The sequence below is a fragment of the Saccostrea echinata genome, unplaced genomic scaffold (genome assembly GCF_033153115.1).
Source record: "Saccostrea echinata isolate AGI-Se365-2 ecotype Australia unplaced genomic scaffold, CSIRO_AGI_Sech_v1 ptg000076l, whole genome shotgun sequence".
Taxonomy (NCBI): Eukaryota; Metazoa; Mollusca; class Bivalvia; order Ostreida; family Ostreidae; genus Saccostrea; species Saccostrea echinata.
The window spans coordinates 35,273-62,626 of record NW_026889825.1 but is presented as its reverse complement, the minus strand read 5'-3'; the positions used below and the strand labels follow the sequence as shown (position 1 = coordinate 62,626).

The following is a 27,354-nucleotide window of genomic DNA, read 5'->3' as shown; positions in this document are numbered from 1 at the left end:
ATCAAATTTCATGTAATTTGATAAAGTGAGAGAAAAGTAGATTTTAGAACAAGAGTTAATCATAGCTTAATTAAAAACATGTCTACTCCAAAAAATGTAGATTTTAAGTGTACATGTATTATAAGTGTATTTCAACAAAATTGATAATAATTTAAAACACATGTCTATGTGAATTTGTTTCAAGTAGTTTAATAGAATAAAATTTAGAATTCTTCTTTTGGTATTTTTGTATATGAAAATATATATTCAGTATTTGCTATTGTATATATTATTCACATCAACTATAAGTTTCTGTATAAATGGGACCATTCCAGCCATGTAGTTGAAGATGCTGACAAATTCCTCATCCACTTTCTGTATGGTGAAGGCGTCATCATATTGCATCTCTTCTATCGTATTAATCTAAGCAGGCAGATGAAAAAAATGTGAATCAATGGCACTGCATCTTTGGGGAAAAACTTGTATAATCAAAAGTTGGTTCTTGTTAAAGTTTTTCCACAAATGAAATAACATAAAAAACAATTTTCAAGCTTTTTCTTTTAAATGTTACATATGTGAAACAAAGTGATCTGAAGATGGTTATAATTCTAGAGAAAGTAGTTAATCCATTTTTTAAATATATTTAACCAAATCAAACATTGGATGGCATTGTTAATTGACATGAATTTGTATTGATAAATACTTACATTTGAAATAAAGGTCTTATGAACGTCCTCATAATGAAATCGCACACAGAAAAAAAAATCATGCTCGTTTTTAATACTATCAATTGTCATACCTCTTTCAGTTCCGCTGTGCTCCACTTTAATGATGACATAGATTGTGTGTTATCATCTCCATCTTTCTGCTTTTTCTTGTATTCTTCTGTTTCATGTAACGTTAATGTATTTTTATTTCATAACAGACAATTTAATCGGTCATACTTTCATGTCTGATCGGTAAACTGTATTAATCAGTAGGCTTGTTTTATAGACTTAAAGTTAAGCTATATTTGTTTGTTTTTTTTAAATATCTATGGTTAATAATTGTCTTTGCTATCATTTATTTTCATATGTGCTTAAATGCAGGACGGATCATAATTTGATAAATTATAAAAAATCAAATTCATGAATATATTCTTTGTACTCTTTAAGTCTTTGACAATATTAAAAAATCAAATACCTTTCTATATAGTGTTTCTTTATTGGTTTGATTTAAAACAGTTAATAAAAAAGTTTTGTACAAAGCATGATAAGACAACTGGCACATTACTTATAATAGCCTTTACTATCTTTTGCCAGCTATAGCTTTCTTTATCTCACCTGTTCCTCCGTGAAGCCAGCGTCCTGTTACCACGTGTTCGATTCGACAATAACTGTCTGGGGGTATGTCGTCATTTTCCTGTATAACAATAAAACAGGGGATATATATGGTCTCAAAAATTTCCTTTAAGACTGGAACATTTGCGTAAGACAGGCAAAAAAAGAATTTCTATTACATTAAAAGCCCAGAATAAATTAGCAAAACGAATAATACACGTCTCCTTATCAAGAGGAGGGATCCAATGTTTACGTTATCAAGCTTATAAAAATACACTATTAAGTTCAAATTGTGTTAATTCTGAAATAATTAAGGAAAGAAAAAAGGTGAAGACAAGGAATCTAAACGTAAGTTATTGTCTCGAAAAATTTTTGCACTATTTCAGGTTTAATTAAAATTAATTCTATTTATCTGTTTTATTAATGACTTCGACAGATTAATTGAGATTTCAAGGCCCATCCCTTTCACTTTTCCATCTCTCCAAAAATTCTTCTTAACAACCACAAACATTCATGTAGTCAATTCTACATCGTACCCTTATGACAGGATGTAGCCTGAACACAGTAGTGGGATCTAGATGGTCACTGGTTAAGGTCACATGACCGTCCTTGACTGTCAAGTATTTTCTTGTGCACATATGAATGATTTTACACTGCTGTTCCCATTTCAAAACGCCTCCTACAAATATAATAACCGTTATATGTTTATATTTACATATTTACATGTATATCATAGAACCTAATTCTTTACCTTTTCATTGAAAAGAGAGAGATTTTACTTATATTATAAATACTGGAATAAGTTCATGCTACATTCGAGTGTTTTAAGGGTTTCTCTTATGTAACCTACCAGAAACAGGTCCCTCCTGTCGTTCTATCTGCCAATATGTGATTGCGGAGGAGCTTGGGAATAAGGTTTTAGGAATTGTCTGATCCATTGGTCTTAGCCTCATGTGAACTAATTAATGAAGTAGAAAGTGTTACTTCAGCCGAACTAGAGTGTGGATGAAATCTGTTCAGAAATGAGCTTTAATAACGATCGACAAGGTTGTACGTAAGTGGAACATTTATCTTCAAGAAAAATACAAGTTACAAGGTTCTATTATTTGATAGATTTTTGTTTAAATTTGGATGGAGTTTATTAAAATTGTATAATCGGGTGTCATAATTAAAGGAAGAGAAATTAATTCAGTTGGAAAACCAAAGTCTTATTGTATATCATGGATAATCGGTTTTCCTTTTATGATGGTGTCTCTACGTGTTTGTTTCATTGATTACCATCTTCTAAAAGTTCATCATCAAACAGCCCCGATGCCACTAAATAGGCCTCCATTTCCTTGTGGTAGAAGCGAATCAGATCCCCAAATTTTATTTTAGTGCTGTCCCCTGATGAAGGTTTATACTTCCGGCAGATCGTGAAGCCAGACTGCTGAACCGAAACATTTAGTTCATGACTGAAATGATATTTAAAGAGATTAACAGTATAAAACAGATATTACGATCACTAACTAGCAACCAATTTTACTTCCTTTAATTCTACATCAAATAATATTTATTGTTATTTTTTTTTATTTTGCTTATAGGCGTCTGTTATTTATTTATGGCTTCATTATTATGTATTTTTCGTACAATGCGTATGGTCAACAGGCTATTTTATCTGTGATAATATTCATTAAAACAAGTATGGAATTTGAAAGACAAAATGACTATATTGATAAATCAATCTCAAGCAGTATTATGAATACAATAATATACCATTATGGACCCTTTGATGGTGAATATGATTTGTTATTCACCAGAAAAAATAAAAAATTTGACCGAAGCAAAACCTCGATCAATATTGATATTTTTCTCGTGTATATCAAATTCTGGTGAATGCCAAACAATATTCATCATTTAAAGTGTCCATGATTGAAAAAGATTGCAGTTTATGAAGTAAATTGTAAAGCATATACATTTATACATAATAACAGTGCTTTACCGTGTGTTCTACTTTTGAGATATAGACAAAAGTCGATGGTTTGCATGAATTTATCGATGGGAGGGAATTTGAACAAATAATGGCGGCGTGATAAAAACGTAAAACAAATTATACTTTAACTTTTACATTTATGCTGCTTTTAAAAACTTTCGAACTCGATCTTGCCAGCCTCAGCACTTTGTTTTCATTTCTTGACTAAATTTGAAGTATCTGTCTTGTGTGAGAATAAAATAAACAGAGCCCTAAACCAATACCTCGAGGTTAAATGTTTCTGAACTAAACAATTCATAGAGGAAGATGGTACTTTTACCTTTTGCTATAGACGGACAACTGACCGAGGAAGGATTTGCTGACGTGTAGGTACGAGTCTGGAGACTTCACACTCTCCAGAACAACTTGATCATCAACTTGGACCTAAAGAATATGACACAATCATATCACACAATAGGAAAACTCATATTGATATGGCAATTTAAAAAAGTATACTTGAGACAATATTGTGAACTCCATTAATTTTGATACGAGAAAAATAGTGGTCGAATGTTTAACATTCTATTCCATCTAAATGGTCTTTGTTCTTCGAAATGTAACTCATTATCAGATAACTTCACAACAAATTAAGTTTTATGCATTTAGCGGCAAATACTCCCTAAATTGCAAATTTTGTCGAACTTTAAGAATTCTGGATCATACTAAATACTAAGTTAGATAATATAATGAAGTTCAACTTCGTTGGAAACTCCAAGCGATATTTAAATCATCCAAACGAGCATTTAGCTCAATATTCGTACGCATATATATCAAATCAAAAGAAGTTTGTATATCTGTTGTATTCCGGAATGACAGAAGAACAGAATGAAGGACATGCATATTTGCAATATTATTTGTCTAGAGCACAGGGATGGAAATCATACAGTGCCGTTTGAAATAACTTAACTATTTCTCAATCTCAATGGCAATGTCCTAATTTTAATTTGTAATCTATACTTTTCTTGTATGAAAAAAATGCAGATAAGCATATGAATATTATGTCTTAAAAAACCCCTTACCACATCTCCTTCTGCTTTGACTTTATATCTCGGCATTAAACGGAACAGCGCATGCTTGGAATTCTCTTCCTTCAGTTCCACCTATGATAAAAAAAATATTTCAATTGGAATGCGTCATAATAATTCGTGATGACGTTAAATACGGCATTCATTTTCAACTTTCCACCAAAACGAAGTTCCTGTTTGGAGCCAATTTTATTATCATAGATAATGATATTCTCCTTTGATTGAAACTTTGAATCTGTATCTTTATTTACATGTAATAAGACATACCGCCATGTTGTTTGTTTCTGTGTCCGATGTTTTTGTTGTACTGACATGGATGTATTTATTTGTAAAGAGATGCCGTAGCTGAAAAAGAACGTCGTTTTAAGTGATTAATTAGAACTCATTGTATTTACATAACATTACAAAATACAAATATAAATATATTTGTTAAAAATGCATATAAGTTTTTTTTTGTTCAAAATTTACCTGATGTGCAGACTAATTTACCCATAAATTTCATTGACTCTCTATTCATGCTTTCAATACGTAAGTGCAGCATAATGAAAAACTCTTAATTGTGTATAGCATAACTTCTAGTTTTCTGATTATTTACCTGTATGATCTGGCCATAAAGAACCTTCTTTCCTTGTTGTCTCTTTTGTTCCAAAATGTTGTCGTCATTTTCAGCCTCAGCAGCGAGCTTTGAAAAATTCCATTACATTGTTTACTTTTTACTTTGAGGGGAAAATATATTCAACACATAAAGGGAAAATACATTCCTTTGATAATACACAACATCAACAGTAAATAAAAAAAACTTATTTAAAAATAATACAAAGAATTATACATCTGCTTAAGAAATAGCATTAAACACTTTGCTTTAAGAGGACTGGATGATCATGGCCAATTTTTACTATTCAAAGCTCCTGAAAAGGACAGCACTGCATAAAAATATAGGAAAACGCTTTACATATGATATATTTTTATCATATATGTTGTTTTCATTTACTAATTAATAATGTATGGATGTAAAATCCTATTTCACATTTTTAGGTAAATCTGTGAGATAATTTTGGACCAGTGAGTCTCCTCAAAAATCATTTAGTTGTTTCTTTAATTTCAATCCACGAACTACAATTGTGCAGATGACATCAATAAACAAACTATTTGAGGAAGGAGAGAAGGCTGTGTAAACATCTTGAAAACAAATATATTTTCAACAAAGCAGAGAAAAAACAATAAAAGTTTTTAGGTAAAATGTAAGTTGTATTTAATTTATATCTTTTAAAGAAATACATCTGAATGAATATAAAGGATGTTTTATTTTGTCAAGTTTTTATATCAAAATTTTACAACATCGATTGGGTACATGTTTTTTATCTTCTTATAAATGTATGGCATGCGCAATAATTATCTACATACATTGTATATGAAAAAAACTTAATTTAAATTGATATGCATTATAAGAATCGTTAAGAATATAATGAATTAACCTTCAAATAAATTGCAACACTTTATTGCAAATGGAAGTATGCAATTTGAAAGTACACGCCATTTTTTTAAAAACCTTTACATTATTTGCACACATGATCCCTTTTTCTGATAAAATATTTTTTTGAAAGAAAATCAGACATTCATTCTTTGTCAACTCAAAAAATTAAATTTGAATGAAAAAAATCCTTCCTGAATTACGTATTCTTAAAATAATAAATAATAAAAATAAGCATTTTCTGTGTTTCCGAAAGAACATGAAAGAAAATTGATAATTTTTATTTTTAAACAGTATTTCAGTTCGCGTGTACAGACACTACTGTAGACAAAGATTTGTTCTGAATTCAAACATTCGATTTAAATCGGTTACTTTGATTTTTACCGTAATCAACTACAGACTGCATTTGGTCACAATACACTGCCCGGTATTAACATGCGTTTGATAACATGACCTTGGGTCATACTTAATGGCTTAAAGCATTTAATTTAAACTCAAAATATGCATATCTCACGTGATGACCTCAATACTCTATATAATGATATCTAGGGATTACGGTTGATCTTGCTTTGATGGAAATTTGCCATTTAACTTTAATGCAATATTGTATCTGGATAACCAACCATACGCATTAACTTTTAAAGTGAAACCACTGAATAAAAAGCATAAAATTCGTAGCATGTCAAGAAATATTTTTTACAGAGGGCAGACGTTTATACATTTTTTTAGTTTTCATACTAAGAAGTAAAGCGGATTCTAATGAATATTTTAACAAGCCTCTTTCATTACTCCTCAAAATTTAACAGCTAGCAGCGAAGAAGTTTCAGGGGTACTGTGCATCAAAATACTCAGTACTGGATAAGTGGTGTTCACCATTTGATACTTAACAGTAAAAACTATAAGAAACGTTCAGAATTTTTTGTTAACAAAATGAATAACATCATACGACTTTTCAAAATTCTCGTCGCCCGCGTGGCACAGTGGTTAGAGCGTCTGCTCTAGAGTCGCGGAGTAAGGATCTGATCTTTACGGTTTGAATACACTGTCGGACGTGGAGGCCGGTCCTTCGGATGAGACCGTATAAACCGAGGTCCCGTGTCGCAGTAGGTGTTGGCACGAAAAAGATCCCTCACTGCTCAATGACCCTCAGTGCCGAGTACAGGTATAAATTTGCAGTCCTCCACCGGCAAGTGGTGGCGTCCCCATATGAGTGAAAAATTCTCGAGAGGGACGTAAAGCACAAACAAACAACTATTCCTCCTTATAAATTAAAGACCAGCATTTTGTTATCATAGACAACTGTTTTTTCAATAAAAATGGAATTCGTAATTTGCATAAGTTGTCATTGGTCATCTGCAAACTTTTTTTTTGTTAAAGATATATGTGTATTCTGATTCTACAAACAAGAACTCAAAGGCTGTTATCAAAAAAATGCTTGAGTTTCCTATTGATAATATCTATGTAATCTTTGAGGACCAGGTCTCTCAAAAAATTGCTGGAATCTCCGTGAGTACTAACTGCGCCCCGTTATAAGCAATATACACTTTATTCCTGATGATGAAAATAGAAAACAACTGATAGGACAGTTTGTTCTATAAGCTTCATATCCTTATTTTTATTAATGGAAGTTTCCTAATCGCAGTTTTTCACACATATTTTTGTCACAGAATTAAAAAGGCTGTGGTTTTGAAACAACAATCTTTTATTAACCTTAATGAAAAAGGTGAAGATAACGAACAGTGATCTAAAAAAAAAATCTTCAAACCACACAAATCTGGAAACAGGGCATAAAACACGAACTTAACCTATTTTTATTTCATAGCTGTCAGACTCATTATTAAAATTGTTCCCTTTGAAACATTTCTCAACTTGAAATCAAATGGCAAATAAGCAGATGTTCTATTGCAGATTGTTTTCAATAGTATTACACGTTTAACTGTTGAATGCCTAGATGAACATTTTTGGTCGAAAGATATACATTTTATTTTGAAATCTCGTATCATGAAAATTTGAAAAATTGAGTTTTTGTTATGACAACAAATATCTATCTGCAAAGAACAAGGCATGATGACTCCTTCTTCTCTCTTAACAACTCTGTTTTTCTAACACTCAAAAGAATCTTAAAAACAGACATTTATGGTAATGCTGGTCTCAAAATTAGAGTTGATCCTAGTTCATGACGCTTACGAGAGTCCCAGAAAAATGAAAAAAAAAAAAAAACTATCATATTTCCTCAACTGTATGTTATTCACATCTGTACTTCGTTTATTTTGCAAAACTAATTCTAGCTTTTTCGTTTTTCCCTTTTCTGTATGCCGATTTGACAATAATGTTGTAAAAACAAATTAGAAAATTATTTGATGTAGATATACATGTATTATACCTTTGCCCTGGAGACTGTGTTTCTGAGGGATATATTTTCTGGATCTTCTGCTAATTTTGCCTGTAACTTTCTTAGTTGCTTGTTGAGTTTGTAGCGATTAGCAACCTCCAGATTGAATGAAATCACTGAAAAACAAAAGATATAAATAGATAATAATGAGGCAGTGCGTATCTTAGCAAATATTGTGAAGGCAGAAAACTCTTGCAGGGATGAACCATAAGGTCGAGTCTTTACTCTTTATAAGAAGATCTCCCAGAAAACAACCATTTTATTTGCTTAAATTTGTTTCTTTAATTTGGTAATAATTGGCGAAAGACGTCTTTTTCCCAGTTTAAACAACCTTATGATACGAACAAGACAAATTTATCTGACATAAAATAAGAAAATTAGCTCGTAAAATTTAGAAGTGTAGTGGTTCAAACTTGATTTTCATTCACAGAATACACAAAGATAACTACAAGGTTTTGAATGAGAAAACTTTTGAGATTTTCAAAAAACAATTTTGATATATTTTCATAAAATGTTAGATACGTTTATATTATAGAAAAAAGAGCGCAGGTTAGTTTTGAATTTTTATATGCAATTACATCTGATACAGCTGTAGTATACATAAAAAGTATATCAAAAACATGGATTAAGTGGAGGGAATACTCACTATTCATCAAAAGTACTTCAATGTATGTATTTCAATAAAAGCAGTCATGTCACTCTTGATATTAAGTGGCTATTCGCGAGTCATGCACGTCAAAAACAAGACTTGAAGCGACCTTGTTACAAGTATGAATCGCATGTTAAGTGGCTGAAGTGTCTAAATAAATTGCTAGATTTTTTATCGTTTGGTTACATCCTGTAAGTTTCTGGTTACATCCTGTAAGTTTCTGAGGAATTTTTCATTCTTTTTTTTACCAAATAACTAAGGCGACAATTTTTCAGTAAAAATGGTTTTATTTTTCACTATTACATGCACTGCTTTGGATAAAAAAGTTGTACATTAAAACTTTGAAAAAAAATAGTAACTTTTCAACGAAGTGACAGCGCTTATTAAACCTTATTTACCGAAGTTCTTTAATGGTAGATGAGCTTTTGTCTATATTTCCCACAGGGATATGCACCTAATATATAAAACTGCCTAAAAATAAAGAAAATTGAGCAATTCGGAAATAGAGAGAATTCTGACATCCCTGCGATCAAAACCAGTTTTGAAGAATGACAAAGTAGTAGGTGTAAATCGTTAATTTTTGCATTATTCTGTGAGGGAAAAAATTGAGACATTCTTGGTTCTTTTCTACATCTTCCAACGTTCATTTATTTCAATAATTGGAGTAAATTTGCTTCCAATGTTTTTTTTAAACGAATTCAGGTTTCGTCCATACGTTCTTCACCCTCATTTAGCGCTTCAATTTCATGACATCTTCATTACAAATTCGACTTGGTCATGTATAATATTTTGCAGTAAATCTTGGGCCAGGGGGAAATGGTTTTTAACAGTTTATAATGCAATTTAGTGTCCAAACATGTTTTTTCAGAGTAACATACAGTAATTTATTTTCTTCATTACTCTGTTTCAAATATGATATTTAAACTCTGTCATACATATTTATGTTAGGGAATTAAAGGAAAGACTATAGGAAAACTTTGACTCGTCAACGTTAAAAAAATCATTCCTCAAGAGCAGACTTGAACAACTGAATAATTAAGATGTATGAATACATAATTTTCACTTTCTTATAATCTAGGATAAGCTAGCATTCTTTTTAACTAAGTTCTTTATAGCTATTCTTTTATTTACTTAGACTAATTATGCGAAATGATAATATCGCGTTTGATCTTGTGTATATGGTTCGGCTCTCTCTCTCTCTCTCTCTCTCTCTCTCTCTCTCTGTGTGTGTGTGTGTACACCTACCCTGTTGATCCTGTACGTCGGGTCGATGCCTGTCTTGTCGTGAGCCTACGGCAACTTCATTGTGTACTGAGCTACAGGAAAAATAAAACGAAAATATGAGTCAATTACTTTTAAGATTATATACATGTATTTAAATAACCCCTCTGTCAGAAAAGGCTAAACTTGAATTTTTCTAATCTATCAAAATTCTGTGCTGAAGATAGAAGCTTGCTTCAGCAAATCCTTCAATTGAATTTCTTGAACTTGGGGCGTTTAAAATAAGAAAACTAACAAGTGGACTTAAAATATATTTGATTTCCAAACACTTATCTTTCAAAATTTTATTGAGTTCCGCGGTTTAATCTGAAGAGTTACAAAATGGGTGACATTAAATATTACTGAATGATAATTTTCAAGTTGTATTTCATTTAACATTGCCTTCATTTACTCATTTTTTTCTTCATAAAAAACGAAAAAATAGCTTTGGCGATCCAATTAAATGCTCTTTAAATGAGTTTAATTCAAGGTCATTCAATTACCAAATAAACCAGTACATTTAGGTTCTTTTTTATTCTTTTACATAAACATGAATAAAAGGTCCATTTAAAATCGCTAGATATTATTTAAAATATCCAACAAAAAGCATTCTGATACCTTAGAAGTTTTGATAGCTCAACAAACACGTCAATAGTTACCTTCAGGGTATCGCATAAGTCTCAAAAGTTGAATATTGAGGAAAATATACGATCTTTTTAAACTTTATTAAGGTTTTGACGGTATACAAAACGCCTTTTTTTTCATAAAAAAAAAATGATTATTTATTCTAAACGTTAATTTTCCTATTTTTTTTCACCAACTACTAGAAGTAAATATTTAGTACTGCAATGAACTGAATTCTGAGATAAAAAGAATCAGACTGAATTACGTACTTCTGGAAATTGATGTATTCTTGGAAGTGGCAGAGGACAGTTTAATATTTGAATGCCAATCATGTGCCGGGGAGAGTTGGCGTATACTTGAGGTTAATAAAAACAGATTATTTAGGACTGATTCTTGGGGGCTCATCAATCCCACTTCCTGTAACCAAAGTGTAGTTCAAACAATATGTCAGTATAGAAAGTAATCTCCATGTAAGAGTGTATGCGTACCAAAAAAGCACCCACCCACCCCCCGATTTTGGTTTGTTTTTTAAGATTTGGACTGCATCTGCACAGCCAATCCCAGTCGCGTGTATGACGCCCAACATACTGGAAGGGGAGGGGGATTTCCGAGTGTTCAGAGGTATTTTAAAAGATATATACAAAAATCAGCTGGGTACGATTATGATAAACTGTTTATTTTACAGCATTGAAAATTATATGGTGTTTAGAATAAAAGAAATTGTTACATGACGTACGTTTTCAGAATGAGATTAAAACTGGAGGGATTAAATAAACTTAAACGGGTAATGTTTCTGGCAATCATTTATAAGTTTACTGTGACTTGTCTTACTTGAAATTGGGATTAAGCGTTCTCACACAATACTGGTATAATATCATATATTTAAAAAAAACTGGTTCATCTGCTCCAAAAATGATTGCAGTTTAAGATATTTATTAACATTTATCCTAATTTAAGAATAAAAACTCATACATGAAAATTTTATATTTATAAAATAAATTTTCTGAAATTATTTCAGAAGGGTTTTTTTTCTCCCAAAGAGAACACAAACATGATTATTCCTATCAGGCAAACAGTGTATTATATCTATTTGCTTTGTAAATGGAATAGGTTAAATTCTCAAAGTTTGAAAAGGTTACACATTTATACGAACCCAAGATATACAGACTTTGCATACTTTAAAGCAAGTGACTGTACGTTAAGAAAGTTATTGTGTATGGAAAGAGTGTGTAGAGGAAGATTTAAAACGCTCTTAAATGTTAACTGGAATTTCTTCATAACCTCTAATTCAAACATTCAACAGTAAACACAGGAGAAGATTGTGTAAAGTTAAATGCCAGAACAAGAAGACATCGCGGCATTGAAGGACATAAGCCAGAGATGTTTTGATAATCTTTATAAGGAATTGGTCGAACGGTACAAATTGTACACACCAAAGTTCTCTTGTAGAAATAGAAAGCTTTACATGTTACTTATATCATACAACTTTTTTCCGTATCATATCGTAAGCAAACAAAAAAAGTCCGTTTTCTTGTTATTAATGTGGATAATTTATCTGAAAGTAAAAAAAGTATAATTACAGAAAACTAAAGGTTGTTTTAATCTCACCTGGACTGAGTGGAGAATATGAAACCAAAACTTTCCGCCGAGTACAAACACACCGTATCACCGACACTTAATGTGTCATCCATTTCTAAATAATCCGCTAGTAATCCAAAATTAACATCTTTACTGGTTAATTATCCAAAAGAAATTTACGTAAATTATCCGCATTTGAACAATGACCGGAAACTTTTTTAAAACTCTTCCGCTGAGCAGAGGGTTCGCTCAAAATCTGCAATTAATCCCGTGCGATCGATTTATGTTTTGGTTACATTAACAGCGGCGTGAAAATAACAGTGGTCTCAATCGTGAGGAAAGATTCGGGTGTATTAAAATTTAGACAACTTAATTCCATTGGTCAGGTCGATGTCATTACTGCAATTACAAAAGGTTTAAAAGGAATTCATTCATTTTACCTGCGTTATTATTATTAAAGTAATGCTAAATTGAAAACCTTTTAAAGAAAAAATACTTTTAATTCAATTAAAGAAAGGGGGCTCTAAAAATGAATGTCGGCCAATTTGAAGATCAATACATTATAATCAAGCGTTGTTTGGATGACTGCAATTCATTGTGTCTACTTTAAAAAAAAGGATACGTAGCACTGCTAATTTGATACAGCCTATGTAAACTAGTTTCAAGACTACCAATGGTCTGGGGATATATAATAAATGCAATATCTAATAACAAAAATATTTGATTTTTTAATCTTAATATGTATATTTTTTGTCATAAAAGCCCCCCCCCCCCACTCCCGGGCTTCCTCTAAATCCGCCAGTGTCTTGGAATGCGAGTCACGACTAGGAATATGGCTGGGAATTTCTATCTCACTTCTAGGGGATATAGCGACCTCCTCCTGCTATAATTCTGTTGAGTCTATTTAGACAGCTATTAGAGACTGTATTTTTATACTTAAGGATATATTTTGCTGAGATAACTAGTATTAATTAAAAAATGTAAGTTTTGGTACTTTAATCCGATGTATTCATTATTTGAAAAAATAAACACGAAAGAGAATAATATGAGTTTGTGAACATATTTTTGAGATACAAGGCAGTGAAAAAATGGCAGAAAACCAGACTTCCTAGATTTTTTTCATGGACAATGAATGAAAAAAATCTTTCTCTGAAAAACTGATCTGGAATTAATCTTTTCTTCATAATATTTTAGAAGATTATCAAAACTTCAAAGAATCAAAATGTGATTGATAATTGGTGGTTAGTGGACAAAAATATTTTACATGCACATTTTGGTGGATAAAACCAGAGAAGTTCCGACAAAATGGCTGATACTCAGCAGAATCACCAGAATACACCCTTGAGGAATGCATTTAATAGCTACCTAAGTTATACGGTATACGATTGTTACATTTATTGATCCTGGAGAAGAGATAAGGGATATAGTTTTTTTTTCTTTAACTTTAAAGCGCACAAAACCTTCAGACCATTTCAAATTGCGCTATGTAATAAAAGGGTAATAACCCAATTCATGAGTTCACGGTAAGCAAAATCAAAAAACGTTTCAAATGTCAACCGATAAATAAATAGATAAATAAAAAAAAAAAAAACAAAAAAAAAAACAGTCCCTATCTAATGACTGTTTATCTAGCTTGAGCTGACCATGACGAATCCATTTCACCAAAAGGAATAGAAGACAGGCATTCTACTTTTAGAAGAGCAAATTGTACATAATGTCCAGTTTGTTAATGCATGCATTTAATTTTTGTTATAATTTAAGATCCAAATAATCTTTATGACATCAATAGTTACACAAAAAGTGCATATTGTACATGTTTTATTTTACTGGCAATTGAAAAGTTTGAACTTCCTATGAATATTAAAAAGATTTGTAAATTATTTACAGTGTAATAAAAACAAATACTTGAAATTAAATTTGAATTATGTTGATGAAGATGTTTTTGTGACATCTTTGGAAATTTCACTTGCCATAATTATCATGGTACTAGTGTTGTTGATTATCTTTTAACTGATGAAGAAACTGTACAACATATTTTGTTTTTTGAAGTATCAGATTTTATTTCCACATTATCCGACTGCTACTGTATGTTGTCATGGAATATTTTTCTCAATATGGTTCTACTAATAGAAAAAAATAGTATAGATAATAATCAATACAAAACCCATTCATCCTTTAAGTGGGGACAAGACTGCTATTGAATTTATAGAAGCATTACAATCCCAAAAAATAAAAGGCAATTTTGATAACTCCATGAGCATCAATGACATAGAGTCTATAGATATTAAAAGATTCCCGGGAAGCTGCGGCCATTATGTCATTAAAACCAAATTTACCTAAAAATAAAACATGTAAAATTAATAAAGGCCCCGCTAAACATAAAAATAAATGGTTTGATAATGAGTTGATACATATGCGTTCAAAATTAGTAAGGAAGGGAACTTTATTTGGTCACAACCCTAGAAATATTTATGCTAAGAATCAGTATTATAGAGCGTATAGAATTTATAACAAACTACGAAAACAAAAATTTAGAACATACCATTGTAATATTATTAACAAGCTAAATACTTTAGGTTCTACTGATCCAAATATATATATATATATATATATATATATATATATATATATATATATATATATATATATATATATATATATATATATATATATATATATATTGGAAACAAACATGGGAATTAAGAAATAGAGACAGAGGCTCAATTGATACATCAATCTCTAATAATGACTGGATAAACCACTTCAAAAATGGTAAGGCAGCCGGGCCCGACAGGATCTGTAATGAAATGCTTAAACTTGGTCAAATGTTTCTTATACCAGTCTTACTGAAAATCTTTAATGCTTGCTCATCTACATCAATTCATTGTCTCATGTATGCTGATGACATTTTAATTTTCTCCCCCCACTGCTGAAGGTATACAAGAAAAACTCAATATACTAAATACATACTGCAAGGACTGGTGTCTCAAAGTTAATACACAGAAAACAAAAATTATAGTCTTCAATTCATCTGGCAAGCACATCAAAATTCTCTCCATCTGAATAACAACAATATCAAATGTGTTAAAAAGTACAAGTATTTGGGTCTGACAGTTAATGCATCTGGAACACTAACTAGCGCTAAAAATGATTGTTGTAACAAAGCCAAAAAAACCTATTTCAAACTTCAAAATGACTTTCTCACATTTAATCCATCAGTTAAAACTGCTTTAAATGTATTTGACCACACTATTAAACCCATTATCCTGTAAGGTTCAGAGTTATGGGTTGTTTTGTTTTTTTTTATCCATCAGCTTCCAAATTTAAAAGAAATCCAAATATAACATTAGATAAAATATACCAAAGTTTAGAAGGCGAAAGTTTGCATCTTAAATTTTACAAACATTTACTAATGGTTCATGGTAAAAGCGGCAACTTTGCTGTAAGATCTGAGCTAGGACGATGGAATGTACACTTTGATGTCATTAAAAATATGTTGTTATATTGGCATAGATTAGAGAATCTAGATGGTGATTTTCCCTTACTTAGTGAGGTTTTAAATGTTCCAAAACACTACACCAAAATGGAGTTACTTCATGGTATTCTTGTATTAACTTCTTACTTAACCATATTGATATTAAACTTAGTGATGTTTTAGGTATGTCATTCCCACAGTTTAAAACAAACTTGAAAAGAATATTACTTAACTTCTATAAAATTACATGGGAAAAGACAGGAATGTACATAAAGATGACAAATTATCTACCTTCACCTGCCTAAAGACTAAATTTTGTTTTTGAACCCTATCTAGATATTTTAACAAACAAGCAACATGGATCAGTCATAACAAGGTTACGAATATCAGCTCACAGGTTTAAAATTGAAATTGGACGATATCAAAAAATACCTAAAGATGAACGAATTTGTCCCCTTTGTGATCACAAGGAGATTCAGGATGAAGTTCATTTTCTCCTTGTATGTCCTCATTTTAGTGTACAAAGACTTGAACTCGTAAATATTTGTAATAATAAATGTAAAAATTTTCAGTCTCTATCATATTATAATCAATTTCTTTGGCTCATGACTAATGAAGACCCTGAAATCCTAAGATCACTTGCTAGATTCCTTGATAATCTACCTTAACTGAAAAATTTAAATTTAAATATATTTGGGGATGTGTATACATGTACATGTACATGTATCGCAATATATCATCTCTTCTGTTCTTTGTTATGCGTATATGTATCTTTCCAGTTACTTGACTATATATTGTTATAACATATACATGTACAACATATCCGGGGGTCCAAAATGGAATAATAAAATCTTGTATCTTGTATATATATATATATATATATATATATATATATATATATATATATATATATATATATATATATATATATATATATATATATATATATATATATATTCGCATGATAAAACAATTTAACTACTTAAATAAACGGGAAGCCTTTTTTTTTTTTTTTAGATCCGATGAAAATTAAACTGGTTTCGTCAAACTTCCGCTAGTTGTGTGTTATATTTTTTCCGCATTTTGACCTGTGTAGTATATGTGATGTAGACAAGATCTGGAACTGCATGTAAGTAGATATTATTTAACTTTCTATCATGTATCAATTATAATTCTTGAAAATCATTAGGAACTTGCATAGATCCAGCAACATTTAGCGTGCTCGGTATGTTTGTTTTAAAGAGGTTATTTTAACCTTCCTCAAATGTAACACTTTCCATTCGTTTTTTTGCAAAGCATTTTCGATACAGCACTGTGAATAAGCCAATTTAAATTCATTTCTGATAAAGAACCAGTCTGCGAATCTCTTCATTTAACGAGGTTTGTTCGTCAATGACCGCACTTTTAAAACCCAAGATTTTCATTATATCATCCAATCAAAATTTTAGATAAAAATCCGCATTTTTACTTTAAATGCATTTTGAAGATATCATCCAACACTGTATCTGTATCAATGTCAAATGCACTTAATAAAAAAAATATTCCGAATCATAAAAAAAATCCTTCATCACCTGACCACTGTCCATAGTTCCTGCTGAGCCAAACGATTGCCATTGAATGAATGAAATGAATGAAACAAAAGAGTTCACTCACTGATTTTACTGTCTAAAGAAAAAAAAACTTTCTCTTTTCTTTTGTCTACTTATTAGATGGTTTCAGGTAGAAAACTATTGATGCCTGAACTCCTATTGTGTAATTATCGGACTCCTCCAGGTAACTTTTGGACATTTATTAGCAATGTTTTAAGTAAGATATGCCTCATATAATTCTATATGTAAAATTTTCAGACTGTTTTCGGCCCTAACGGGCCTCAAACAGTCTGATAATTTTACATATAGAACAGTATTCGGCATATATCCATTACTTATCTTTGCAAGCAATGTAGTCTTTTGTATTACCTGTTATATAAGTACAGGGTTGTCAATAAGTCCCGGGGACCGAGGAATTTCCCCGCCTATAATGTCTAGTCTAGTATACTAGTCTAGTATCCCCTTCAACCCCTTGTTAGGGGAGGAATCTCAGACCCCCTTCTACTTTCTTAATGTCTCCTCCTATTTCAATTCTTAGGGACAACACTGTAAGTATTTTTGTTTTCCTTTCAGCCAAAAGTTTCATAACAATGTCAAGCGTACAGGAGGAGATGAGGGGTTTTATCCCCAGGGAAATCGACAAGGACTATGTGAGAATTGTTCAAAGGAAGTATATGGAATGGTATAAAACCCCTCTGTCTGCATCAGATATGATGACAGCTATCAAATACATTTACAGGATTTTGGAAGGTTTGTAATCATATTCACAAAACTTTCTTATATTTAAAGTACAAGTAAAAATTTACTTTAAAAATTATTAGATATCATAACCTTACATGTTTATCTGCAACTGTTTATAGTGCAGATATTAGCAATTTTATATATCTTTCATAAATTATCAAATAAATCAAAATAAGGTTCAAGGTTGCATGCGTATGTCATATGAAAGTGATAATTTTAAAATAAAAAAATCTCAAACATTTGAAAAAAAGTGCTGTTCCATCAATTACAGTTTACAGATTTTTTCGTCTAAAGAGAACTATTTCCTAATGCCATTCAGTTATATTCTCTAGGTTTTAATTTTGATTCATGTTAAACCTACAGGGGAAGAAAGTCACAGGAAAGCAACGAAACTGTTTGGTGCAATACAACATATTGAGATAATGAGAAAGAAAGGGCGGCTGAACCCAAATGGTCTTCCTGTTGATTATTCGATGGAGGAGCTTCAACAAATCTTGTCTGAGAGGAATGGACACCCACAAGAGAACTTGGACAGAATAGTGAAGGAGTGCGAGGACAAAAGAGGTATTTTGGATTGAATTCTCAGATAATTATGTATATAAACCTGATAATTCAGGAGAATTTCACATTATAGATAAGAAGCCCTTTTCTTCCGGTATTCAAAAGCGATCTTACATATATGTATATGCGTATATTGTCAATGCATTGATAAAAGAAATTGTCTAAACAACCGTCCATTGGTCCAATTACATAATTATCAGTGTGCTATAAATCCTGTTCATATTCTAAAGATCCCTTTCAAACGTTCAGTAATTGGTGATTCTACCATTTCACTTATTTATTTTGTTTCTAAAGTGTTTAAATTGCAGAGTAATCATGGGCAATACATGTTTACTAATTAATGTATCTGAAAAGGGGGAAGATAACGAACAGTGATCAACCTCAAAACACCTACAAAGAATACAAATCATGATTCCCCGGAAATTCCAGAGGTAGGATCAGGTGCCTAGGATGAGTAAGCATTCCCTTTCGACAGGTGACACCCGCCATGAGCCCTATGTGTGGATCAGACAGAAGGAATATTCCGTAGTCAAATTTAGTCTAAAAACAAAGGCCTAACATTTGGTATGAAAAATGCCAGTCAAAATACATGTACGACCCAAAGAAAGATTGTAGTTGTTAATAGGATCATTATAACGAACATAGAATCTACGAAATGTTGACTTTAAACGAGGTTTTTATTATTAAAAGAAGGTGAAAATGTTTAGTATTGCTGTTTGTAGGGATAGAAATTACATTTTTCTTTATTTATTTTATACAGGTACCTATTGGTCAGATTTAAATGTTTAAATATTTGAATTTAAAGGTTTGTTTTTCTTCTCATTTAAATGAATTTTAAGTCACAAAAGGCCTGGTCAGAATGCTCCGTTCTATAAAATTTGGGTCAATACAGTTCTATGTTTAGGTGGATTTTACCATCAGACTTTGAAATTACATATTTCATGTTTTTTTTAATTAGATCTCAGAATATCGTATAAATATCTCTCACCTTTTTCGAGATGTTGTGGAATTAAAAGTAATGAAAGCATAGTGTGGTTTTTATCTTTGCATTGCAAGTTAAAGCGTGGGTGGGTTTTTTTTCTCGTTTAAAAACAGTGACTATTCTAAGTGGGATATTACCCAGACCATATGCCTTTCCTTGTTAAATAATCATACTACATGTATACATGTATAGTTAAAGAAATGATTTGTCACAGAATGGAAGAATGGCTTAGATAAGTGATAGCTTTAAGGCAATCGTTTTTTTAATTCATTGCTTCGTAAATTTACAGGATATCGACCCTCGCCAGAAGAATTCGAAGATTTGTTCAACACTCTGAAAGGTAATATAGGTAAATACTTCCTTCCTTATTCCTATTTAATTAAATTCTTCCGTGTTCCTTTTTTGTATGCTATGATAACGGAAAAAAACATTTAAAGATATAAGTAGCTTCATCGTAGCATATTTTTATGAGATACTAATAATAGAAGATCAATTTCGCTTATATCACGCGTTTAACGGATAAAAAGTCATAATTAATGAACTTTAACTAGAACCATTAAAGTGGACTTTTTCTTTAAAATATAATTTAATACATAATCGCAAAGGATAATCGGGGTTCTATACACATTATAATCAGTACATAGGACTCAGATGTGATTTAATCAAAGAAATACACTTCAGGCTGGGTAACGACATGGTGTTAATTTTTTGAGGGGGGAGGGGTTTGCTGTTTAAAGTCCCTCTCGAGAATTTTTCACTCATACGAAGACGCCATCACTTGCCGCTGGAGGGCTGCACATTTAGACTTATATTCGGCAATCAGGGCTATTGAGCAGTGAGGAATCTTATTCGTGCCAACAACTACTGCAACACGGGACCTCGGTTTATTCAGTCTCTTTCGAAGGACCGGTCTCCACGTCCCACAGTGGGATTCGAACTCGTGACGTAAGGATCAACTCCTTACTATGTGACCCTAGAACAAATGCTCTAACCACTGCGCCACGCGGGCTACACAGGGTGTTAAACAAAAATTAACACTTCACAAACTGACTAATTCACAATCTCAACCCGGATAGCCTTTAATATCCCTAAATCAGCTTAAACATTTAGGTTAAAAATGCTAACTTTTCAACTTTTAGAGATTTTTATTGAAATTTAAGGAAATTGCATTCAAATTTATACATATTTTAATTTTTATAAGACTAACCGATTACAGAGTTTCCAACCGATAACCATCTTTCCGACCGAGTAACACGTTAATCAGTTACAAATTGCAATTTCTATTAAAATGTATGTATTCAAATCTTGTGCCTAAACGACTTGGTAGTGTCTAAATGATTAATTACTATATGTTTAATTCACTTGAATGAAATATAAAAATAAGAAAAGTAATTCTGCTCAAAAGTCCACTGAAACAATGCAAATAGAGAGCAGCGCAAATACGGACCTCTACAAACATCAGAGGTGAGATCAGATGCCCTGGTGTCGTAAGCATCCCCTGTCGACCGGTCTTACCCGTCCTGTGCTCTTTGTCATGTTCGAATAAATGGGAAAAAATCGGTAGTCAGTTTAGTATGAAAATAATGGCCCAACAATTTACATGAAAGACGTCGGTCAACATTCGGCCTAACGAGAGACTGTATTTGCAAACAAGGTCATTGTATCGGCCATAGAATTTACAAAATATTTACTTCAAACGAGATTGTAGCTACCATTGTAACATCAACTTCTCTGTCAAAAGTTTGCCTTGTTTTAGAATTTTTTTGGCACGATAAAGATCCCTCACTGCTCAATGGCCCTGATCTGAGTGCCGAGTAAAGGTCAAAATTTGAAGCCCTTCACCAGTATATGGTGACGTCTCTCTATGAGTTAAAAATTCTCGAATTGGAGGTAAAACAACATACAATCAAATGAATCAATCAATCATACCAATTCAATTTGTATGAAAACGTCAGTCAACTTTCGACTTAACGATAGATTGTACTTGCTAACAAGGTCACTGAATCAACCATAGAATTTACAAATTGTTGATTTTAAACGGGACTCTTGATATTCTTGTATCATCAACTTATTTGTCAATAGCTTGCCTCATTTTAAAAAATTGTTAATATGTAGAGCATGCTCTTGCGTATTGAATGAACTGGGAGACGAACTTTATAGGCAGGTGATATTGGCATATTGTTACATAAATAAGGGTTTTGTCCGCGTGACGCAGTGGTTAGAACGTTTGCTCGAGAGTCGTAGTGTAAGGAGTAGATCATCACATCACGGGTTCGAATCGCATTGTGGAACAGTTCCTTTGGAGGAGACTGTATAAACCGAGGCTTTCAAATGTAAATTTCAAAGAAATTCATGGATAAGTTGAGTAATTTTTTGGCAAGGAACAACTGATTATATTTAAAGTAGATCTTATACAAATAAGAATAAATAACGTCATCGATATATCTAAATGTCGAACTGATGACCACAGCAGGAGACTTCCTCTTTTCATGTAAAAGTTTTTGAATAAATTCTGCTTCATATGAATATAAAAATAGATCTGCTTATAAAGGGGCGGCAGATTGTTCGTAGACTTGATATCCATGTAATTTCATAAGTTAAACCTGAGGAGGTATTTTTTCCGCCTGCCTGTCTGTCTGTCTGTCAGTAAGTCTGTCTCTTGATTTTCTTGACTTTTTTCTAGACGCTTGCGTATATAAGCTTATTGTCTATGTTGATGAGTTACAGATCAAAGCATTTCGTTCTGCTACCATGATTTTTGACAATGCCTCTAGAGGTATTCAGTATTGCAAAATAGAATTTTATACATGTGTATATACATGTATAAAAGGATGTATAAATAAACGCGCTACATTAGACATTTTGGTTTCAACTATCATATTCCATTGGAGTTTGATTCCGGACTGATGTTTGAACGGAATGAAGTGTAAATATACGTACGCACAAAAGTCATTTAAAACAAGTGATGCTTTATATAATTATATATTATTTTCAGTCAAATTGGAACAAGAAGTAGCAATTAAAGATATGCAAATTGAGGAAGGAAACGAAGAATTGCAACGAAAAAATATCCAGCTGCATGAGAAAGATCAAATTATTAAAGATAAGGATAGAATGCTGGAGGAAAAGGATAGAATGCTGAAAGATAAGGATAGAATGCTGAAAGATAAGGATAGAAAGCTGAAAGATAAGGATAGAATGCTGGAAGAAAAGGAGAGAGAGAAAATAAGGTTATTGGAGGGAAAAGAGAAAGAAATACAAATGCAGAGCAGAATGATAAAGAGAATACAAGAGTGCTTTGGGCAAATGCAGTTATTGCTAAGCAGAGGTTTGATGCTGAGCGAGAAAGAAGCTAATTAAAAAGTTCAAAGTTTTTTCATCACATTTCAGGAGATTGTAAGAAGTACTGTAAAAACATGACAGAGGAGAGAAAATAATCTAACGTAGAGAAAAGTTTTGAGATATATCTAAGATTGCATTTTATATGAGTGCTATTTTCATTTAATTTTGGTTTTGTACAACAAGCTGAACTCATTGATAAGCAGTATTTCTATTGTATTTAGTAGAAATTTATTCATCTGGATTTAAGTTACATCTTTATTTGTTTTTTTTTCCTTTAGGATTTGATAAAAATTGTATCTACTTCGTACATGTATCAATTATTTACAAGAAAACATACATGTATGAACTATCACATCTATATATCCAATTTATTAAATTTATTTGTTTACAGTTAGGGCTCTTCAATTATTAAATGTATATACATTTTTAAATATACAATTAGTATGCAGGCATACACGTATACGAACATATTTTTTTAAAGAAATCAAAATGACATGTGTTTTGTTTGTGATTTGGTTAAAAAATGTCTTTTTAAATAGTTTTTGGGTTGCTGGTCGACAGTTTCTTTTTTTAAATTTTTAAATAGACTATTCTTATGTACATGTATATGCATAACGCTTTTTGAACTTCGGCATTTTATCATGTAAATTTTGAATTTACCGGTGGGCAGCAAATACAAAATTTACCACATAACAACTAGTTGACTTTTTAAAAAAAATATATCTTCATTACTTGCCAAAGTTTGTTGAAGGAATGTGTAAAATGTGTTCTTAAAGTATAAATTGAAACCTATATTTAATATTCATAGCATATTATAACGGAAAATAATCTCCAAGTAAAAATATTTGGGGATAAAGTTCCAAGAGATTAAATTTAACAAATGTGTAGATATTGAAGTATTTTCTTCTAAATATCCTTCGACCGCAAGAAATAGTCCCCCAAAAATCTTGCTTCTTTATGACTTTGTGTGCAGTTTTTAAATTGAATGTTGTATAATTTGCATTGATTAATTCAGATATGTTATAAAAATTGAATTGTAATAATTAGTTTTGAGTTAGAGTTTCTGACTGAACTTTTCTTAAAAACTGACGAGTGACATACCTAAAATCAAGAACACATGCTATAAACAAAAAATTGGATGCCTGGATTTGTATATAGTTTAGACGTATTTTGGTTATACATGATGCATCAAATCTTGGAAAATATGAGGAAATTATAGAATTTTATGATGTTCAAATTTCTTCTTTTTGCCACTACTCATAAATTTATCAACGATTATACTATATAGGACGTTATTGAAAAACTTTTGATGAAAATTGAAACTTTACGCGGCTAAACGTATTCATTTTACTTTTATAAAATAGATTTAGTTGTTATTTTACATAAATTTTGGTGAAAAAAATGTTTGTAGCATCTGTCCTTCAGCTATTGTTGTGATTTATTAAGTAAATGTAAATAAGCCTGAACAAAGTTTAAATCGGAACAAATTTGAAGTTATAGACATTGACTAGAAGTTATAGACATTGACTGGAAGTTATAGACATTGACTAAAAGAGAGAATCAAGGTTATATCCAATTGTAAATTTTGATGATAAGTATGTAAACGATGCACAAAACTTAGAGCAACTTGTATAGTGCTATATATACCATACGTGTTACTCTCATTTAGAAAATTCAAATCACAACAACCACACCGTTAATCTATCAATTTTTACATTGGACCTTAAAAAAGCAGGGATTCTTCTAAATTATTAAAATTGATAGTTTTTTAGTATTCCTAACTAGGAAAATAATCCTTTCAATGTGAGATTTTAAAATTTCCTTCAACCAGGTTACTGTAATGTGAGAAGTCAATAGCTCATTACATTGTACTATTACTACATGTAACAGAGTTAAAGTTATGATTGCTTTTTCTTATTTGCTTTGCTTTGTTTTTTGTACTCCTGTTTATTATTGCACTTCTTGAGACTGCTTTTATGTAAAAAAATAAAATGGGGAAAATTATATTGACTGTTTTTGTCATTGCATGTGATAATAAAAGTCTATAATTAATTAAATCTAATTTATTAGGATACAATTCAAGGTTCAGGGTATTACCAAAGATGTAAAACTTGTAAAAAAAAAAAAAAAACAGAAAGAATTACATTGAAAACAGTGTGATTCATACAATTAAAGTTACCATTTACTCTTTTTTTCCAAATCTAAGACTTGCTAAAACGATTTTTGAAAAAAAGCAGAAATTGGCATTGTATTCTTCACTTTTACCAAGCTCTCAGAAAGATCACACGGGAAGTCCGGGAAAACTGGTGAATGGGGAAAAACGGTTTGAATAACAAATCAAAACTGAAAGAAAAAAGTACACCAGCATGTGATGCATGAGTAATTTATGTAACAATAATTACAAGGCCATCTTTTAAAATAATGTTTGATGTTTGCCCTCTCCCGACTCAAGGTAAAGGAATTAGGCCGGTAGGTAGGTGGGGGTAAGTTTTTAAAAAATTTCAACATGCATATTGACGGAATGAGAAAATTCAGGAATAAAAAGACAGAAAAATCATCGTTTCCTGCAGGTAAAAAAAATGTTTTGAGTCGGGGCTTTTCTAACATGCATATTGACGGAATGAGAAAATTCAGGAATAAAAAGACAGAAAAATCATCGTTTCCTGCAGGTTAAAAATGTTTTGAGTCGGAGCTTTTTTAGTCGGTCGGGAGAGGGCAAACAAACAATTTTTTTAAGCTGGTCCAATAAGGAAAATTAATACCTGTTTCAAGATGGTACTAAATGTAAATTGGAATCCAGGAATAAACACTTAATCGGAGACATCGCGGTTGCAACTCTGCCTGGTCTCTTTTTGATTTTTTAAAATATTTATCATTTATTTTGCTTCACTTTAAAAGATCAATATCACACGTCCGTTATATGTCAAGTAGTACTTAAAAAAACAACCTTTTAGTCAAGTATCATGACTTGTAGCTTAATAATAGAAAATTTGTAAGAAAGGCGACAGAGAGAAGGGATTCCCTTATTTTTATTTATTTATTTATTTTTTTAAGAAACACATTTTCCAATCGAACAAATTTACCATCACAATGTAGACATTAGTTCTGATTTTGCTTACCACATAAAGCTCTTAACGGACGTCGATGCAATGAAATTCATAGGGAATAAAATTATTTTTCTTATAGATCGGAAGACGTGGGATGTATAACAATGTGACCAAAAGAAATAAGCTAGAAGTAATTAACATGAACACAATTTTGTCAACAACAAAAAAAAACTAGTATTAATTGTAACGGGGACCGTTACAGATGTTCCCCAAACGCTCCCCAACTCCCTTTTGGTGTCTTATTTCCTGTAAGCTTCATTAAATAAGGCAATTAAATATATTGGTCATTTAACGCATTTCACGCGCGCGCACGTGCATGCATGTGCAGGTTGACAACATCATTCCGTCTGTACTATAAATGCATCTTTATATTCTCAGTATCAAAACATTTCATAAAAAAATATATAAGTTCAGGCTATATCAAGTATATTGGTCATCTTAGCATTGCGCGCATGCGCACCTGTATGCATGTTCATAATGACCATGCCATTTTGTCTACACTTATGATATGTCTGTTTATTCTTAGTATCAAAGCTTTTCATAAAAAAATATAAAAGTTACGGCTATATTAAGTATATTGGTCATTAAACACATTGCACGCGCGCGCATGTGCATGCATGTGCATGATGGCCACATCATCTTGTCTTCACTTTTAATATATCTGTATATTTTTAATATCAAAGCTTTTCATCAAAAAATATAAAAAGTACGGCTATATTAAGTAAATTGGTCATTTAACACATTGCACGCGCGCGCACGTGCATGCATATGCATGCATGTGCATGTTGATCATGTCGCCTTGTCTACACTTTAAATACATACAAATATTTTGAGTATCAAAGCATTTCATCAAAAAGTTTCAAAGTTACAACTATATCAAGTAAATTGGTCATTTGACGCTTTGCGCGTGCGCGTACGTGCATGCATGTGCATGTTGACCATGTCATCTTGTTCATACTTTTAATATATCCTTATATTCTGAGTATCAAAGCATTTCATCAAAAAATATAAAAGTTACAGCTATTTCAAGTATATTGGTCATTTTAAGCATTGCACGCGCACGCGCGCGCAAAATGACCTTCGTTCCGCAAATCTACATAACATGCCTAGTAACCCTAAAAAGGTTTCACCTCAATCGGATGTGTAGTTTCGGAGATCACTCACGGACAAAAAAGTACCCAGGAAGAAAAATAATAATAATAATAATAACTAGAAACTCATTGCGAGCAATGAGAGGTCTTCCGTCCGA

The 27,354-nt window shown here is 31.6% G+C and overlaps 2 protein-coding genes across 3 annotated transcripts in view; one reads left to right on the top strand and one right to left on the bottom strand.

Moving 5' to 3' along the window:
* Positions 1-12,421, bottom strand: part of LOC133176534 (inositol 1,4,5-trisphosphate receptor type 1-like) — a 41,293-nt gene extending 28,872 nt beyond the window's left edge. Inside the window, 13 exon segments of the mRNA XM_061311650.1 lie at positions 277-402; positions 779-864; positions 1,302-1,380; positions 1,808-1,977; positions 2,149-2,256; positions 2,577-2,752; positions 3,590-3,693; positions 4,329-4,409; positions 4,602-4,679; positions 4,930-5,016; positions 8,189-8,313; positions 10,092-10,162; positions 12,339-12,421. Coding sequence (XP_061167634.1) covers positions 277-402; positions 779-864; positions 1,302-1,380; positions 1,808-1,977; positions 2,149-2,256; positions 2,577-2,752; positions 3,590-3,693; positions 4,329-4,409; positions 4,602-4,679; positions 4,930-5,016; positions 8,189-8,313; positions 10,092-10,162; positions 12,339-12,421 — 1,374 coding nt within the window.
* A 5,538-nt stretch (positions 12,422-17,959) lies between these two features.
* LOC133176563 (trichohyalin-like) lies at positions 17,960-23,229 on the top strand. 2 transcript variants are annotated; one of them, XM_061311679.1, is made up of 4 exons: positions 17,960-18,122; positions 18,477-18,677; positions 19,946-19,996; positions 22,652-23,229. In XM_061311679.1, exons 1-4 carry the CDS (start codon positions 17,963-17,965, stop codon positions 23,014-23,016), a joined length of 777 nt encoding a protein of 258 aa, XP_061167663.1. In that variant the 5' UTR covers positions 17,960-17,962; the 3' UTR covers positions 23,017-23,229. The 2 variants fall into 2 exon arrangements, with proteins under 2 accessions (XP_061167663.1, XP_061167662.1); XM_061311678.1 differs by having other exon boundaries at positions 19,946-20,005.
* Positions 23,230-27,354: the final 4,125 nt, after the last annotated feature.

What these genes read in the sequence shown, in the direction of transcription:
- LOC133176563 (XM_061311678.1), top strand. Translation starts at nt 17,963, where the DNA reads ATGTCAAGCGTACAGGAGGAGATGAGGGGTTTTATCCCCAGGGAAATC. An exon ending in CATTTACAGGATTTTGGAAG is followed by an intron (nt 18,123 to 18,476) that starts GTTTGTAATCAT and finishes TTAAACCTACAG; the next exon opens with GGGAAGAAAGTCACAGGAAA. An exon ending in CACTCTGAAAGGTAATATAG is followed by an intron (nt 20,006 to 22,651) that starts GTAAATACTTCC and finishes TATTATTTTCAG; the next exon opens with TCAAATTGGAACAAGAAGTA.